This window comes from Xenopus laevis, chromosome 1L (assembly GCF_017654675.1).
Source record: "Xenopus laevis strain J_2021 chromosome 1L, Xenopus_laevis_v10.1, whole genome shotgun sequence".
NCBI lineage: Eukaryota > Metazoa > Chordata > Amphibia > Anura > Pipidae > Xenopus > Xenopus laevis.
The window spans coordinates 74340833-74359167 of record NC_054371.1 but is presented as its reverse complement, the minus strand read 5'-3'; the positions used below and the strand labels follow the sequence as shown (position 1 = coordinate 74359167).

General features: G+C 39.1%; 1 protein-coding gene across 4 annotated transcripts in view; it reads right to left on the bottom strand.

The window, feature by feature from the left end:
* LOC108710474 (bifunctional heparan sulfate N-deacetylase/N-sulfotransferase 3) overlaps positions 1-18335 on the bottom strand; it is a 144602-nt gene that overhangs the window by 87551 nt on the left and 38716 nt on the right. Inside the window, exon 1 of one of the 4 annotated variants that reach the window (XM_041590451.1) lies at positions 4929-4949. The exons of 2 other annotated variants lie outside the window; for them this stretch is intronic. Coding sequence is in view for 1 of the 2 variants with exons in the window: in XM_041590449.1 (XP_041446383.1) it covers positions 4641-4709 (69 nt within the window). In the remaining variant the exon portion in view is untranslated. Of the gene's footprint in view, positions 1-4640; positions 4780-4928; positions 4950-18335 lie in introns of those variants that run through there. One more of the 4 variants, XM_041590449.1, reaches the window with a different exon arrangement.

The following is an 18335-nucleotide window of genomic DNA, read 5'->3' as shown; positions in this document are numbered from 1 at the left end:
AGGTGGGGCAGGTTATATATGATTGACAGCTCAGATTTTTAAATACATTTTTGGGATGTTGCAGGTTTGGGTGTTGTATTAAAAAAAACAATTTGAGTTTCAGATTTAGTTTGCAAAGGACTTTTATTATACAGATTTTTATGTGGAGGTGACAGGTTCCCTTTAAATTACCCTGCTAAACTGAATTTTGAATAGAGAACGCCTATGCTGTTATAGCTTTCTAGTATTCTCTGTACAGGTTATTATCAAATTGAATTAGTTCCCCGAACTGCATCCAACTGTACGATTCTTATTCTCTGCAATTTTGGTGGCTGGTCATGCCCCTAATTACATTAAATCACGATGGCAGGACACAACCTCTTGTGGCTTTTAGTAAGGGAGTTATAACATTACAGGAGGATTGTGTAATGCCATAAATCTGCCTCTCTGAGTTTAAGGCAGACAGGGGTGTAAATCACAGAGCCCTCATGTTGATCTTATCTGTGTTAATGTCTATATAAAATATATGGGTAGGGATCCCCTTCAGTGCTTCTGACTTTATCAGAATATTATGTTCCATTTGTACGTTGGTTTTATCTTCTATTTTTATTGCATTATTATTGCTTCATCAGCTACTTGTGTGCAAAGATCATTTCTTCAAGGAGCATGTGCATTTATACAGCTCAGCTCAGGCTATTTTACCTTGATATTCTAGGAAAAAGACTTCAACTGAGCAATATTGCCATCCTTACTCATGCATAAATGTATTCTTGTTCTCTGCACAAAATGATATCCGTCGGTATCCAGTGATTTCAGATTTACCTTAATATAACCATTCTGGGTTATAATCTATATTTTCACTTTCGGGGACTTGCGGTGTTATAAGTGTATTTATTTTTAAGCTGCACCATGTGCACATTTTAACCCTTTCACTGCCAGTTTCTGCACCAGTGTGCACTACTTGCTAAGCACATTTTGAACATTTTGGCTTTAGGGCTAGTTCCTGTGGACAACGTAAAACCAATGCATCAATTGGAATAAAATTTGGCATTTACCATTTAAAAAAGCAAATCTGATCACATTCATTCTGATCGATGTGCAAGGAAAACATTATGGGGCAGATTTACTAAAGGGCGAAGTGACGATTCGCCAGCATTACCACTTTCAAGCACTTTTGCCAATTTACTAATGGCAGGCATAACTTCACTAGCGAAAGAAACAGACGGTAGCGGTAATTCACACTCTATCACCAGGCGAATTTTCACTCGGCGAATGGATGTTACTCCACAAATTCACTAAAATGTGGATTTTACTGAGCGTTACCTCTTTCGCCAGACTTGCCTTCGCCAGCTCAGACCAGGGTGCAGTGCATTGGAGTGCATAGATCTTCCTCATTCTTCTGTTACTTACATCATATTTTTTAGTGGAAAAAGTTTGTAAATCCAAAAAATGCTGGCATCTTTTCCTTTGTTTAGAGTGAAAAGTCCTTAAAAATGTTTTTGGGTTCCGGGTTCCCCATACATTTTGTAACATATGCAAATTAGCCTGAGCGAAGACCTCTAACAAAGTTACGCTAGGCATAATTCGCCAGCATTCGGCGCCCTGGAACCAATTTTGCATTTTAGTAAATTAGCATTGTCTGAGCAAATTGTGTTACGATGGCATTAGTATGTTATAGAATGGCCAGTTCTAAGGAACATTTCAGTTGGTCTTCATTATTTATTTTTTTAATAGTTTTTTAATGATTTGCCTTCTTCTTCTGACTCTTCAAATAGGGGTTACCGACCAACTTTAACTTGGCTGCAAGTATAAGGTACAAAGTATATGGGGCAGATTTATCAAGGGTCGGATTTATAGTTCATGGGAGTTTTGAAAAACTCCCATAAACTCCCATGAACTCAAAATTCAACTAAAATTTGACCAACTGCAATTTATTATAAAATTCAAATTTTTCAAACTTGGGTGAATGGGATCGACCTGCAAACTCGAATCGAATTTGATTCCAGTTTTTTTCTCCGAAAAAAAACCCTTGATTTTCAGGAAGACTGTAAACAACTCCAAATTGATCCCAGGACGTCCCCCCCATAGGCTAAAACAGCATTTCTGCAGGTTTAAGCTGGCAAATAGTCAAATTTGAATTCTTAAAGGGCCATGAAAAAACACGAAAATTCAAATTTGAAAATTCTAATTTTCACTTCGACCCTTGATAAATCTGCCCCTATGTGTTAGATGGGGCTTTTGTTGACCAGAAGAAATGCACTACACACATCTTGCTGTTCTCTGAGCAGAGATGATGCTGTAGGCTCATCTTGTTTATGCACTTGTTGGAGTCTATTGTGGGCTTTGCAATACACAGAGTAAGGTCAGCAAAGGTTTGTTTATTTTCTAAATAAATTCCGAAACGAAAGCATTAGACACAACATGGAGATACATAATTATATGTTGGCTTGAACTGAATAAAGTGCTTTATGTTTCTCCACAATACACTGTTTGAGTCAGAAGGCTAACACATTGTATAGAACATTAAAGAAATATAGGCTGCATACTGTATATATAGGGGTAGTGCTAATCACAAGCATTATCTTAAATTACTACCTACATGGATGATACATGGTCTGTAAACATAAAGAGACAGCTGCAGGAAATATTGCAGATATTTCTGTAGTTAATGGATCCGTAATGTCAGTGACATTTATATTTTACAAGTTTGAATCTGTGCAGCGTCTACAAAAAAGTCAATTTCACGGAAATAAATATTCTGTTTTTGTTTTTAGAAGTGTTTTCAATCTATAACACTGTTGAGTCATCAATGTCTTTTGGTTCCTGTTTATCTTCCTGTGTAAGAAGTTGAATCATTGTACATGTATAGGATTTATCATCCAGAATGTTTGGGGCCTGGGATTTTCCCTGTGTCAGGACTCTTGGGTTTTTGAACCCTGGCCTGCATGGTATTCAACAGGTGAACTACTGGAGGCATTTGGAGTTTGCAGCTCACAACTATCTATATAAACACCTTTTACCTCTGCTATTTCCACCCTCACTCTCATTAAAGGGGAACTGAAGTCTAAAATAGAATAATGCTAGAAATGCTGTATTTTGTACAAAATGAACTTACTGCACCAGAAGCCTAATTAAATAAATGATTTTTAAAGTTAGCCGCAGGGGGTCATCATCTTGTACTGTAACTTTGTTAAACATCTTTGCAAGATCAAGACCACACACATGTTCAGTGTGTTCTGGGTGTCTTTTGGGAGGATAAGCTTAGGGATCGTCATAAATTTCCAAAACAGCACAAGTCAAATAATATCTGCCAAAGAAGTCGGTACAGCAAGATTTTTGACTTGGCCTGTTTCCTGGACATCCTTTACAATTGTGCTTTGACCGCGGCCTGTGGCCTACTACAATAGAACATTGCCTGTCTCTGACCTTGGCCTATCACCAATGATGTTTGAACTCTGCCAGCCCCAGACCTCTATCCTGCCTAAGGACTTGCTTTAGCTTGCTTTCCTACTACTTTCCTAAGGGTTATTTTTAGTCTTTCCAGTATTATTTTTTCATTAACTAATGCTCATTAAATCACAGTGCTCACTTAACATGGCTTCAGCTATTAATCCATCTTGCAAAATGCTTAACTTGGGTTACTCAGCACACAGGCTTCCTTCTGTTTACTTTACACATGAGGTGGTTCCTAACATCCGTAGAAGGGATCTTTCTGTAATTTGTATTTCCATACTTGGGGGGCCTTATTTATCAAAATCTGAATTTTTCTGCTTTATTTTATTTCAAAAAGTCGGCGCAAACTAGAATCTATGATTTGACCTTATTTATTATTAAAAAAAACACAATTTAACCGGATCTGGGAAAAACCCGACAGTATAAAGCAGAAATCCGAATTATACAATTTTTTCCCTGAAAAGCCTGATTAAAATAGTCAGCTTTTTGGGCTAATTCCAGCGCAGACCACAGAAACTTCCAAATAGGATAGCGATCTCTCCTATTGACTATACACAACCTCGGGATGTCTAAGATGCCAGATTTTCAGATTCAGACTTTTTCCATCCTCGGGGTATAATAAATCTTAAATTTTAGGTTTTTTTCAACTAAAAGTTTGGATTTTATAGCAAAAAAACGTGAATGTTTTGAGTTTTTGACATTCACATTTTGATAAATAACCCATACATTTATGTAAAAATCATTTAAACATTAAATAAACCCAATAGGATTATTTTGCCACCTTAATAGTTACCATTAAGTACAAGGTACAGTTTTATTATTACAGACAAAATTACTTAAATATAAGGCTACGGCCACACTAGGCTATAGCGCCGCGATTTGACACTAGGCTATAGCGCGGCGATCTTTTTTCTATTGTCGCTCGAAATCGCCTAGCGAGGCAATTTCGAGCGACAGTAGAGAAAAGATCGCCGCGTGTGTTTTTACGCTGGCGATTTGTCGCGATTCCCCATAGACGTCAGCGCAAAAGTTTCCCCAGCAATTGCGGCTTAAAAGTCGCGGCGAAAAGTCGCCGCGAGTCAAATCGCTGCGCTATCGCGTAGTGTGGCCTTAGCCTAAGACTTATTTGCTTAAAGGAGAAAAAATATTAACTATTTCCTTTTAATCTACTCCCCAAGACCTACAAAATCGCTAGGTTTTAAACTCACATATGCGAGTCCAATCTTGTATAATCCGTCTCCTTGTTCTGCTCCCATAATCAGTAATGCAGGCGCCATGTTAGTAATGTAGTGTAGGCTTCCTTTCCTTCTTTATCCTTATTGCGCATGCGTGGGAAAAAAACCTTTGATCTTTGGAGCGTGTCACTACTGACGTAGTGCTCATTATTAAGCAGCGCCAGCAGCTTAGGGAGTGCCAGAAAAAGGAGAACGAGCATCAGGATCACGTGTGTATCCTGTGTATAAAGCGATCTAATAATCATGGCATTTGTGCCTCACCTTAGCCTGCCGAATATAAATTTATTTTCCACTCGCTGTGCACCACAAGCGCTTGATGCTGACTATTTGCCGTCCAAACTGTAATTAAAAAATACTTCCCGTGTGTCTCCTTAGCTCCTTAGCTCCCAGATGCTTTGAATCTGATTGGCTGGGGGGTGTGGGAATAAGGGTCAATGATGACATGCACACATCCAGATTTGCATCAGCTCCCCAGTACATGCGCATAACAATTAAATTGTGCCCAATGCGCCTCAAGCCTGCCTGGGGCAGCAGGGAGGAATAGCTTGAAAAAAGAGTGACGTCCCCCGAGTCACACGCTGCAGAGTTCAGACAGCGTAGCTGCTTCTACATGAGACCACAGAGAAATCTTTAAAACCGGTCAGTGATTTCTATGTCCACAAGACTTTGTTTAGAAGGCTATTTCTGTTTTGACTTTCCTTCTCCTTTAAAATACATACAGTATCTGCTATATAAGCCAAATTCAGCTTGACGTTCCTGAACCTGACTGTTTTGCCAACCTGACAGCCCCATCTCAATCTGTCATAGTTTTTAATACTAACAGACTACTGCTGCACAAAATGGCAGCCTATTCATCCAGAATCGTGGGGGGTCAGATAGGTAGTATAAAAAATTCTAGTGTCAGTATCTCTTTAAGGCCTGTCAAACAAAAGATCATCAGAAAGTGCTACTAATTCTAAATAAAAGTATTTCTAAATGTTATAACTTTAGTCTGGAGCATTCATTTGTTTGAAGTTTCTATTTATGCCTATTATTAGATTTGCCTAATTTCTAGGCATGGACCCATCACATAAGGGATGTTATTTAAAGAACCTTGATATATTGTGTTATCCACTTTTTACTTGTGCAAATCAGTGGTGCTTTCAAACTTGCATCACTCCAACAATCCCTGTACTTACGCAGGAACTGACCTTTTACTATCAGCCCAAAGTAGCCTTTTCTAGGTAACAGGTTTTTCAAGCTGACCTATCAGTGTTTGATTTTCTAGCTGTTAAATACTGTGCACCAAACTACTGTGTGTGACGCACCAACAGTACATCATTGCTGTGATAATGGTTGCACTTTACTTTCATCAGTTCATGAGCGGATGCAGAAGGTTGAGAGTCTATAGATTATCTATTAAAGTTAAACTATAGATAACATTATTTTTGCAGGTTGACAGTTTGGATTTGTTCACACAGGAAGATTAGTGGTTGCCACTTGTAGCTGGACCAGACTACGTGTTCCATTAAAAAATAAGCAATACTAGTCATCTACTATACAAGTAACAGCTACTAATATCCCTGTGTGGCATAGGCCTAAATCATTAATCATTTTATAATCCCAATGTTGTTGTTTTTTTTGATAAAATGATATGATATTTCAATTTACTTAAAATCTTTGCAAGTTGGATCTGTTTTCTTTTTCTTTATCGTGCAAAGTGAGCTAACATTTTGGATGTAATACCTATGATTTTTCTACATGACCTGACATTTTGCTTAGCATTTAAGATCTCAAAACAAGATGTTGAATCTCATAAAAGATACATTGCAGCAGATGGGAAGAGTTTCTTTAGTGCAGCGGCGTGTATGGGAAATCCGGATTGATGGAAGAGAAATGTCACAGATAAATTGCTTTATGCTTTTAAATTAAGTTGCCAATAGAATTTTTTTATTAATGAGGGACATTATTTAAAATTACTGGTTCCCTGGTGTTCTTTTAGTTTAGCAGTGATGTGATGGCCAGATGTTTTGTAAACACTACACTCAATTATTATTTTTCATTCTGCACTAGTATCTACTAAAATTATATCTAATCCAAATACATATTATCTAGCTTCATGCTTTCTGTTGTGTCCTGCAATATATATAGAATTTTGTAATTCATTTTTTTCTTGCGATGATAATTAGGGGGCCCATTTACTTAGCTCAAGTAAAGGCATAGAGGAAAAAAAACTTCGAATTTCGAAGTGGTTTTTTTTGCTACTTCGACCTTCGGCTACTACTTCGAATCAAATGATTCGAACTAAAAATTGTTCGACTATTCGACCATTCGATAGTCGAAGTATTGTCTCTTTAAGAAAAAACTTCGACTCCCTAGTTCACCACCTAAAAGCTACCGAAGTCAATGTTAGCCTATGGGGAAGGTCCCCATAGGCTTTGCAATGTTTTTTGGGTCGAAGAAAAATCATTCGATCGATGGATTAAAATCCTTCAAAACTAACTATTCGAAGGATTTAATCGTTCGATCGAACGAATATCACAAAATCCTTCGACTTCGATATTCGAATTTCGAGGGCTAATTAACCCTCAATATTCAACCCTAAGTAAATCTGCCCCTTGGACTTTTTTGCCTGGTTCAGTTTCACAGCAAATTTTTTTGTGTGCCCGCGCTAGAATTTTGCCATGTGGTCTATTCCACTGAAAAAAAATAGTGTTATGCTATAAAAAAATGCTGATGTCATTTTTAATCGCCTTTCCACATTAACCAATGGGACTGGAGCCCTCCTCCTGTTTATCTAAGAAGCTGTCCAGGCGCTGTGTTAGAAAAGAAAATGGAATCATGGGTTTCCATTTTTCCTGTAAAAAACATTTAGTTTTAGTGGAAAGGAGCTTCTCTAACAAGGTATAGCAATGTATATGATATTGCAGAGCTATAACAGTTGTAACCACAATGTAATTTCAGCTTTCTGTAGGCTCAAATGTATTTTGGCAAAATGTTGTGGTTTCTCAAATTCTTTCTATGGTTTCAACACATTTTCAGCTAAGCAAAATGCTGCAGGTTTGTTTATAATTTCTACTAAGACGCACTCATTCTTGTTATGTTAAAAAAGAGTGGTGTACAGGTGAAAAAACAGGTGCTTTGGCCATGCGTTTGTGCCCCCTTAGAGCTCCAGTATTTGCAATCATGGTGACATGATTCAACATTTTACATTCTCTTGTGATGATTAAACTGATACAATTGAATAAAAGGGAATATACATCTATAACTTAACAATGAAGCACTTTTATATTGGGATTAAAACTTTGGCTGAGTGATATTGTCAGGATCCTACCTACGTGTGCATCGTGACGCCGGCCCTGGGGGTTCGGGTGGTTCAGCATAATGACGCAAGCGGAGCTACTTGATTCGGCGCAGAGGTTCTCTTAGTGCTTGAAAATCATTTTTCCTGGCTAACATTGAGTAAGTGATTTCCTGATACTATTTTAACCCGGTTTTGACTTTAGATTGCCCATTGACTACGCTCTTGCATTAACCCTTGTTACCCTGCTTGGACTTTGATTCACTGCTGCCAATTCTGTTTGCCCGTTTGACTACTCTCTTGCCTTATCCTCTGGTACTCCGCTTGGACTTTTACTTACTGCTGCAGACTCCGCTTGCCTTTCTGACTACACTTATTACTGATTAACCCTTGGTACCCCACTTACTGTGATCTACTGTTGCCAACTCGGATGCCTGCCTGACCTTTCTGTGCTGTGCTGATATACGTAGCTAACCCTTACTGCTGTCACTGACCTTTACATCCTCCAGCCCTTGCTCCAAGATCTGCTAGTGGTTACGAATCTAACCTGACGCTAAGGTGCTTGTTGAATCCGCCTTCCTGTTCCCTGCTTGCTGCCGCTTTCACAGCAAATTCTGTATTTCCCTGATTTCATTTACACTTCATTTACAGCCATGAAACCCGATACCTGAAGCATTCCACGGATCTGCGTGAAGGCTCCCATACCTCACCTTCACTAGTCTCCCTCTGTACCTATTTGAGGGTATACTTGTGGGGGTTGTAAGGGTTGTCCTCCTCAACGCCAGTGGTTCCCAAGTTTGTTAAATCTGACAGATATACTAAGGGGCTGAAACATCATTAAAACATTACCAAAGATTTTAAATGTAATATTTATTTATTGCAGAGTGGAAAATAATTGTCCTAATTATTTCTTCTCATATATAATACATATCGGGGAGCAAGGATTTGGACATCTGATAGATCAGAATGACGTTCAGAGCAGTCAGACATATTCTGATGAGCTGACAAATGTATCACATTTGATAAATGTTTTAATTCATTAGAAACTTTTGCTTCATAAAAGCAAAAACAAGATTGTTTTTTGATAAATGGGGAAGATATTTAAAGTCTGGGAATCCTTTGGTATTCCCCAGCTCAATACTTAATAAATCAACCCCTGTAAGTAGTCAGCTTGGTACACTCTGACAGTGTCAACAATGTCACCCTTGCTCTGCTTGTCATGACAGTGAACTGCCCAAAAGAAATAAGTAGATCAATAAATGGTTTCGGCTTACATAATGCCTACAGGAATCATCTAATAAGTAAATACTTGACATGAATGGTGTGTAGTGCTATGTGTTCACTGCATGCATTAATAAATTCTGCTCTAAACCATAACTTGGCTCGTTAAACCCCAAGATAATTGCTTGTTTGGCATAATCATTGTAGTTATAATGTGACAACCAATTTATAACCAGTTTGCACAGGGAGCACCACAATTGTTCTGGTATGAATGATATCAGAATTTTCTGCCGCCTTGATGTAAATACATTTCACACTGTGCCTTTGTGTATATGTCTGATTCCAATCATGTTAAAGCAACATATTTGCTCTCAGGTTACTCTCGGTTCTAGTAAAGAATCAGTATCACTTCTTTTTAGATAGATATTCTTTACCCTGATATTAGAAATAACTTTTAGATTTCAATTTATCAACATTGTTTTTTTTTTATTTCTTTTATATTTGGATCTTTTAATAAATTACAAGCCATTTGTGATTTTAGACAATTTAATCATAGTTTTAAAAAACTCTAAAACCACTATAATGAGATTGTTGAGAAATGGGCCTCCACTTCTCTAAAATCACAAATGCCTTGCACAGAGTCGGACTGGGGGGCCCACCGGGACTGCTGGTCCAGGGCCCCCCTTTCGGCCGCCTTGTGTGCACGCAAGAACGTGAGCTGTGATGCGCCGAAAACCTTTTTTTTTTTTTCAAAATTTTAATTTTGGGAGAGGGGGACTGGCGGGGGCCCACGGGGTTTTTTCCTGGTATCCCGCTGGGCCAGTCCGACACTAGCCTTGCAATTAAAAGATACAAATATAAAATTTACGAATAAAAAAAAGCTGAATGGTGCACTAAAAAAATCTGAAAACCTCTAAAAGTTTGAATGGCTAAAAAAGGTTCAATGGGATCAGCACAGTTACCATTGACTTCTATAGAACCTAAACTGCTTTTACTTGCCAAAGTTTTATATTTCAGTTTTTCGTGGCTTTTACATTTTATAATTTAAAAACTTTAAAGTTTTAGAGCAATAAAAAAACAAAAAAATTGATATGTGAAAAAAACTGAAATGGGAATGCTACAAAATAGGCTCCCTTAGTGTGGGTCTCTTGGCCTCTTACTATATCTCATTAAAGGACTGTGTATCCTCTCTCCTCAGCCCAGCCTTGAAAAGAATGTGCAGCTCCAGCCATGCAATATATAACTGTGCATAAGGCAGAGTATTTAAAAAATGTCCAGTCTGACCCAGTATATAATAGATGAAGAAGGACAAAAGGTTATGTTATTAAATCATTTTTATTTCCTAGGTGAATCCTTATATTGATAGCAATATGGAACTGGGGTGCTATTTGCCTTTTAGTCTTCTGTTAACTACTTTTCTACACATTATGGATTTTTTAATGATGTATTGGATTAAATTTAAAAAAAGTAAAGCCTGCTATTCAGAGATAAAAAGAGCACACACTGCTTGTCAGACCTTTTTAGATACAGTAAATGATGTTTGGAGCTAATGAATTGTAAGGCTGTGGAAAGTACCTGACTTCATTTGTTGTGACCATTGAGTTAGCTCGGATGTTAGCATCCCCAAAGGGAAAATCTTCTTGGATACAATACTGGAAATAACTGAAGCTGCCATGCTTTGGCTATCTGCACCATAAAATATGCAAATATACAGTACACCACTATTTTCAACAATTGGTTAAAAGCTTATATTTTTTTCAGTATTAAATTATAGTATTATAATTTATATTATTAGATTGTTACTGTGCTCAAAGGTCCATTTGCTTGACTTCATTGGGGTGACCATTGGGCCAGCTTGGATGCTATCATGTCCAAAATAGGAAAATCTTATAAATACGTGTGCTTGCATGGCGTGATGTGTTTTGCATGGTAGAAAGCTGCACAGCAGCCAGATGGCTTTAAAGTATCTGACATACTGTAGTTCTATCTTAACATCATATATTATAGTATTTGTTTTTACTTTATTCATTTAAACAATTTAATAAGTATTACCCCCCACTTGTGTCTGGGGCATGGCACGAGTGCTAACATTTCCTAAGTGCTAATATTTCAGAAGTGCTTAGAAATGGCAGTTATACAAGGCAGTTCCATGGAACTAACTCCTAATCTCTTCTCATTCCTACAGGTAATTCTGCTTATCCATATACTGCTACCTCCATATACTGCTATATATCTATTGCAACTCCTTATTCTGGTAATTCTGCTTATCCATATACTGCTACATCCATATACTGCTATATATCTATTGCAACTCCTTATTCTGCTTCATATAAATTCAGGCCCAGTATTGGGGATGGCACTCGTGTCTGGGGCATGGCACGAGTGCTAACATTTTCTAAGTGCTAATATTTCACAAGTGCTTAGAAATGGCAGTTATACAAGGCAGTTCGACAAGGCATTGACAAGGCAGAAGGAACAGGACTATCTTCTATCAACTTTGAACCAGCTGAGATAAGAAGAACACAGATTTGTGTGTACCTGCCAATTTGTAACTTCTTACTCCAAACATGCTTTATCCTGCATTTCTCCTCCTTTCACTCTAATGCTTCATAAAACATTTTTCACTACCTCCCCCATCAAATCCTAGTTCTATACAAATCTCAGCCTCTCTCCTCTCCTTCCCTCTCCACACATGAAGTTTATAAAGTACTCTGTCTAGCTATTCCACAAAACTCCTCTTTTTCATACAAACTAAGAACTTATAAATCTCACTCTCACTTAGTCTATCTTTCCTTTCTATTGCTGGCAGCTGGGGACATTTCCCCAAACCCTGGCCCTTACCCCATCCCAGTTATATCAGGGCCAAGGGCTCCTTCTCTTCGGTGCAAATTCCAACAGTACAGAACTCTTTCTCCTATACCCAAAAACCCAGTTAATCTTTCCTGTGCTCTCTGGAATGCCAGATCTGTTTGCAACAAACCAGGCCTGGACTGAGAATTAAAATAGGCCCTGGAATTTCAGGTACACAGAGGCCCACTCAGCCCACGCAGAGGCCCAAACAGCCCCCACCAGCCCACTAAATACTGACTTTCTATGGCACCGTATAGCAGCCCCTCTGGCATTTGCCAGAACCCACAGATTGCCAGTCCGGGCCTGCAACAAACTCACCGCTATACACGACCATTTCATTGCAAATTCCTTTAACCTACTCGCACTTACTGAAACCTGGCTTTCTCCTACCGACACTGCCTCACCTGCTGCCCTGTCCTATGGGGTCCTACACCTTACTCATATTCCCAGGCCTGGTAACAGACCTGGAGGTGGGGTAGGTTTTCTTCTTTCTCCCCGCTGTACTTTTAAAGTTTGTCCACCTGTTCCCTTGCTATCATTCTCCTCATTTGAGGCTCACTGCATTAGGCTTTTTTCTCCTGTTTCACTCTGCATTGCTGTCATATATATCGACCACCAGGACCAACTGGACAATTTCTAGACAACTTTGCTGCCTGGCTTCCTTATTTCCTTTCATCCAACATCCTATCCATCATATTAGGTGACTATAATATACCTATTAACAACCCTTCTGTCTCTGAACTTCTTTCACTAACCTCCACCCTCGGCTTATCTTTGTGCTCAGACTCCTCCTCTCATTCCATTTGTAACACTCTGGATCTCATATTTACCAGACTCTGTTCAACCGCCAATTTTACTAACTCACTATTTCCCCTCTCTGATCACAATATGCTCATATTTCAACTCTCACTAACTCCCTCCTCACCCCCTGCTATTCCCCAAACACGTACTTACTGTGACTTGCAAGCTGTAGACATGTCACATCTCTCTTCTTCCTTTGACTCACTTCACTTTAATATCTCAGCCATCTCTTGTCCTAATGTGGCTACCTCTGTCTACTATAGTACTCTCACCACTACCCTTAATGAGCTTGCTCCTATAAAAACTAAATGTGGTAGACCCAAACCACTTCAACCTTGGCATTCTGCTCATACAAAAGTGCTCCAAAGACACTCACGTGCACTTGAGCGTCGCTGGCGCAAATCCCGCTCAGAGTCAGACTTTTGAAGCTACAAATCTGCCATGCGCTCCTATAACACCAGCCTCTTCCAAGCCAAACAAACATACTTTACTTCACTCATTAACTCCCTTTCTAAAAAACCAGCACAACTTTTCTCCACCTTTAAAACTCTCCTTTCCCCTTCTCCACCCCCTCCATACACATCTGTCTCCACTCAAGATATTGCTGAGCACTTCAAAAAAGAAATTGACACTATCAGTAGGGACATTACACTACTCAACCCCCCTAGGCTTCCACCACCCTCACTCCACACTCCCCAGTCTCTCCTGTGCTCCTTCACCCCTGTCACTGATGAGGAAGTCTCAAAGCTTTTGGCCTCTTCTCACCTTACCACCTGCCCGCTTGATACAATTCCCTCAAAACTTCTCCGCAATACCAATCCTTGTCTAATCAAAGCCTTAACTCACCTATTTAATCTTTCACTCTCAACTGGACTGTTTCCTTCTCAACTAAAACATGCTCTTGTCACCCCCATTCTGAAAAAATCCTCTCTAGATCCCTCCAATCTGCTACCTTTCATCTCTAAACTACTTGAGCGCCTAGTCTACAACCAACTAACCTCATTCCTCTCTGACAATAACCTGCTGGACCCCCTACAATCTGGTTTTAAGCCACAACACTCCACTGAAACTGCCCTGACTCGACTAACTAATGACCTTTTAACCGCTAAAGCCAACAATCATTTCTCACTACTAATAATGCTTGATCTCTTGGCTGCATTTGACACTGTAGATCACCCTCTCCTCCTCCAGTCCCTCCATTCGCTTGGCCTTCGTGACACAGCACTGTCCTGGTTCTCTTCTTACATCACCAATCATTCCTTCAGTGTCTCCTACAACAGAGTAGCATCTTCTCCCCTACCTCTTTCTGTTGGGGTTCCTCAAGGCTCTGTCCTGGTACCATTACTATTCTCCCTCTATACTTCCTCCCTCAGCAAATTAATCAACTCATACGGTTTCCACTACCACCTGTATGCTGACTATACTCAGATCTATCTCTCATCTCCTGATCTCAACCCATAACTCCTAACTCGCGTCTCCTCCTCCCTGTCCGCTATCTCTACCTGGATGTCGCTATGATACCTTAAATTAAACCTCTCTAAAACTGAAATGGTTCTCTTTCCTCCAACTAACACGAGTAACATCCCGGAAGTATCCATCATAGCTAACAATTCCACTATCACCCCCTCTCCCCAGGCCCGGTGCCTTGGGGTTATCCTAGATTCTGCCCTGTCATTCACTCCTCATATCCAGTCACTTATTAAATCATCTCACTTCCACCTGAGGAACATATCCAAAATACGATCATTTATCACCCAAGATGCTGCCAAAATTCTTATTCACTCTCTCATTATATCATGTCAAATTAATGACCCTGACATTCAAAGCACTTCATAACTCTGCCCCACCCTACATCTCTGAACTCATCTCTATATACTCACCCAACCGCTTACTACGCTCTTCTACTGACCTGCTACTCAACTCCTCTCTCATTACCTCCTCACATGCTCACATTCAAGACTTTGCAAGGTTTGCACCCCTCCTCTGGAACTCTCTCCCATGGTCTGTCCGACTTTCTTCCAACTTTTCTGCTTTCAAGAAATCCCTTAAAATGCACTTCTTTCGAGAAGCCTATCCTCACTCTGCTTAACTACCAAATGCAACACCACATACAGTACCACATTTCTCACCCACTTAATTCAATCTTGCCCACTCCCACACCTTGTGTATTACTCCCTTCCCTTTAGAGTGTATGCTCTTTTGCATAGAGCCTTCCTCACCTTTTGTACCGGTATTGATTGTGATGTATGTAACTCCATATGTTCTATGTATATAATTCATGTGATTTAGTTGTATAATCACATTTACTTTACAGTGCTACGCAATATGTTGGCGCTATATAAATACATGTTAATAAATAAAATACCCCAATCTGCATATCTTATTATCAACCATGCATCTACAATGAATTTAGTTTCAGACTGTCTTTATAAAATATCCTACTCCTACTAATATACAGTATTTATCAATTTGGTATGATGTGTGTAATTGGGTATAGTTATGGATAATGTTTCCTGCAGGCCACCTTGCAGAAGGAAATTTAAATCAGCTAACTATCTGCTAATGTCTTTATCCATTGGTAATTATTATTTTTACAAAGACAATGATTGAACTCATGATGTGTCACCTTTGCTAGCAAACACGTTGATAATTTGATAGAAATACAAAACAGCTAAATATAAAATAACTGTAAACGGCTAGGATGTTTATTATAAGGTTGCTCTCTTAATTGGTTTCTAGGTTTTTGACCCGCAATTAAAGCCAAAAGAAAAACAAAGAAATGTATCTTTCCTAACAACACAATAATAGAATCACTAGGTGGAAATAATTGGGTTTTAAGCAAAGCAATGTTTTACCAACTGCTAATGATGCAGGGTCCCCAGCTTTAGCACACGTGGATTAAACTGCTAATTGCATTACCTTGTTAGAATCCTCATAATGAGACATGCATGCAGAGCTGCTGAAATCATTTGAATATCAAAACAATTCATAATCTTAAAATAAATGGCAATAGTGCATGTTCCTATTTCTATGCATATTATCCCTCAATATGTATAAAAATAGTAATTATATTGTTTTATAATTCATATATATTAAAATATTATGTGTTCCAGCAAGTTATATATAGATTTGTATAAAGCAACATGGAATGTGGCATATTTATTTAAAACTGGTGCCCTAAAGAACCTATAAGAGGAATTGAAACACAAGATTGTTATGGTACAGGTATAGAATGCATTATACAGAAACCAGTTATCCAGAAAGGTCCGTATTATGGGAAGGAGTCTCCCATAGACTCTGTTATATCCAAATAATCAAATTTTTTAAAAATGATTTCCTTTTCCTTTGTAATAATAAAGATATAATGAATTCTTAATTGTAGTAAAACAAGCCTATTGGGTTTATTTAAATGTTTAAATGATGTTCTTGTAGTCTTAAGGTATGAAGAGCCAAATAATGGAAAGATCCATTATCTGGAAAACCAGAGGTCCCGAGTATTCTGAATAACACACCCCATACCTGTATAGTTTTTATTAATAAATTACACTGTATACATTGCAAGTAATACATTCTAAAATGTTATTCTTAAACCAATAAATGTATTTTTATTAGTTGTAATATTGGTGTGTAGGCAGCCATCTCAGGTCATTTTGCCTGGTCACATGCCTTCAGAAAGAGCCAGCACTTCACTATGGAACTACTTTCATATTGTGTCTCCTACTCAATGTAACTGAAGGAGTTGTGACTTGGGTTAATTGGACTTGGATTTTTACTATTGAGTGCTGTTCCTATATCTACCACTATGTGGGACTTGGGAGCATTTTAGCAATTCAGGTGTCAGGGAGGTTGTATCTTGTTACATTCCCATTGTTCTGCTTGAGGGCTGCTGGGGGGGGGAGGAGGGTGATACCCCAATTTGCATTGCAGCAGTAAAATGTGACTGAAGTTTATCAAAGAACAACTCACAAGACTGAGGGCACCTAGGAAACTGACAACGTCTAACACCATGTCAGATTTCAAAATAAAATGTAAACAAATCTGCTCTTTTGAAAAACAAATTTCAATGCAGGATTTTGCTGGATGAGTGCTATTAACTAATGCATTTTGTAAAAACATTGTTTCCCATGACAGAATGTTTTTAAAAAGTATTAATAGAGGGTAGAAGAAATACAAGAGCTAAATAGAGATAAATGGCATTATACCTTCATATACTCTTGTTTACAGCTGTTATTATAGGGGTTTAGGCGATGCTTGTTTCTGAATGAGAAAAGATGTAAATCTGTCCTTATATGGCCCGGGAACTTTCTGCTTCAGAGCAAGGTAAAACCAGAATACAGTAGAGTTTGATCCAATAGCACGTATAACGGAATCATGGTCAAGGCAGGCAATGAGTAAGGGCAGGCAGCAAACAGAGTCAGAACCAGGCATAAAGTCAATAACTAGGAGATCAAGCAGGAACAAAAGGCTTAAGGTGGGCATAGAGATTGGCAGGATAAGGTGCAATGTGCAAAATGTGCAAAAACCTAACCCTCTGCTGTCAGCACCTGTGGATCTGCTTGTCCTACTTATACAGCATCACTGGTAACTTCATAGTTATATATGAATACATACTGTATAAAGCTACATGGAATGTGACAAATCTGTACAAGTCTGCTACATAATGTAAAAGAGAAAACAATAGCAACACTGTGTCACTGTATGTAGTACATCTTAGAGTAGTCCTGATGGGTTTCTATGTCTCCTGCTCTGCTCTGCCCGCCCTATGCTCCCTGTGTATGCCATACTTTGCCTGCCCTATGCTCCCTGTATGTGCCATACTCTGCCCGCTCTATGCTCCCTGGGTGTGACAGTCTATGCCTGCCCTATTGTGCTTGAGTGTGCCATAATCTGCCAGTGTCTGCCATACTCTGCATAGGCCTGGTATTTGTTCTGGGGGTTTGTTATCATTTAAAATATATTGTTAGGGACCCCTATGGTGTTCAATCATGTGCTGGGGAGGGGGGTGCTGTGTTATCCACAGAGGAGGAGGAGGTATATGTATTTAAAGGAGTAGGAATATCATTTTACAATGGGGGTGCCAAAAGTTAGGCAACCCGAAGTGACCATTTTTACTTACCTTACACCCCAGGCTGGTGCTCCGATCAGCAGAAAACCACACCAGCCCGGGGGTTTTCTAGCAACCACCATGGAGAGATCCTCTTCCTACTTCATAGTTTTTCAAATTTCCCACGGCAGATGCATGCGCAGTACAGCGTAATAGCTGCTTTTACGTTAAAGTTCGGCTTTTCGCTCTACTGTACATGAGCAACAGCGAAAAGACCCAAAGAAGCAGGAAGAGAATCTCTCCATGGTGGTTGCTAAAAGAACCCTGGGTCGGTGTGTTTTTATGCTGATCAGAGCACCGGCCTGGGGTGTTGGGTAAGTAAAAAAAGTCACTTGGGGGTGCCTAACTTTTGGGCTATCTGCTGATAGGAGTTCCGGCCCATGGTTCCAGGTAAGTAGAAGTAGTCACTTGG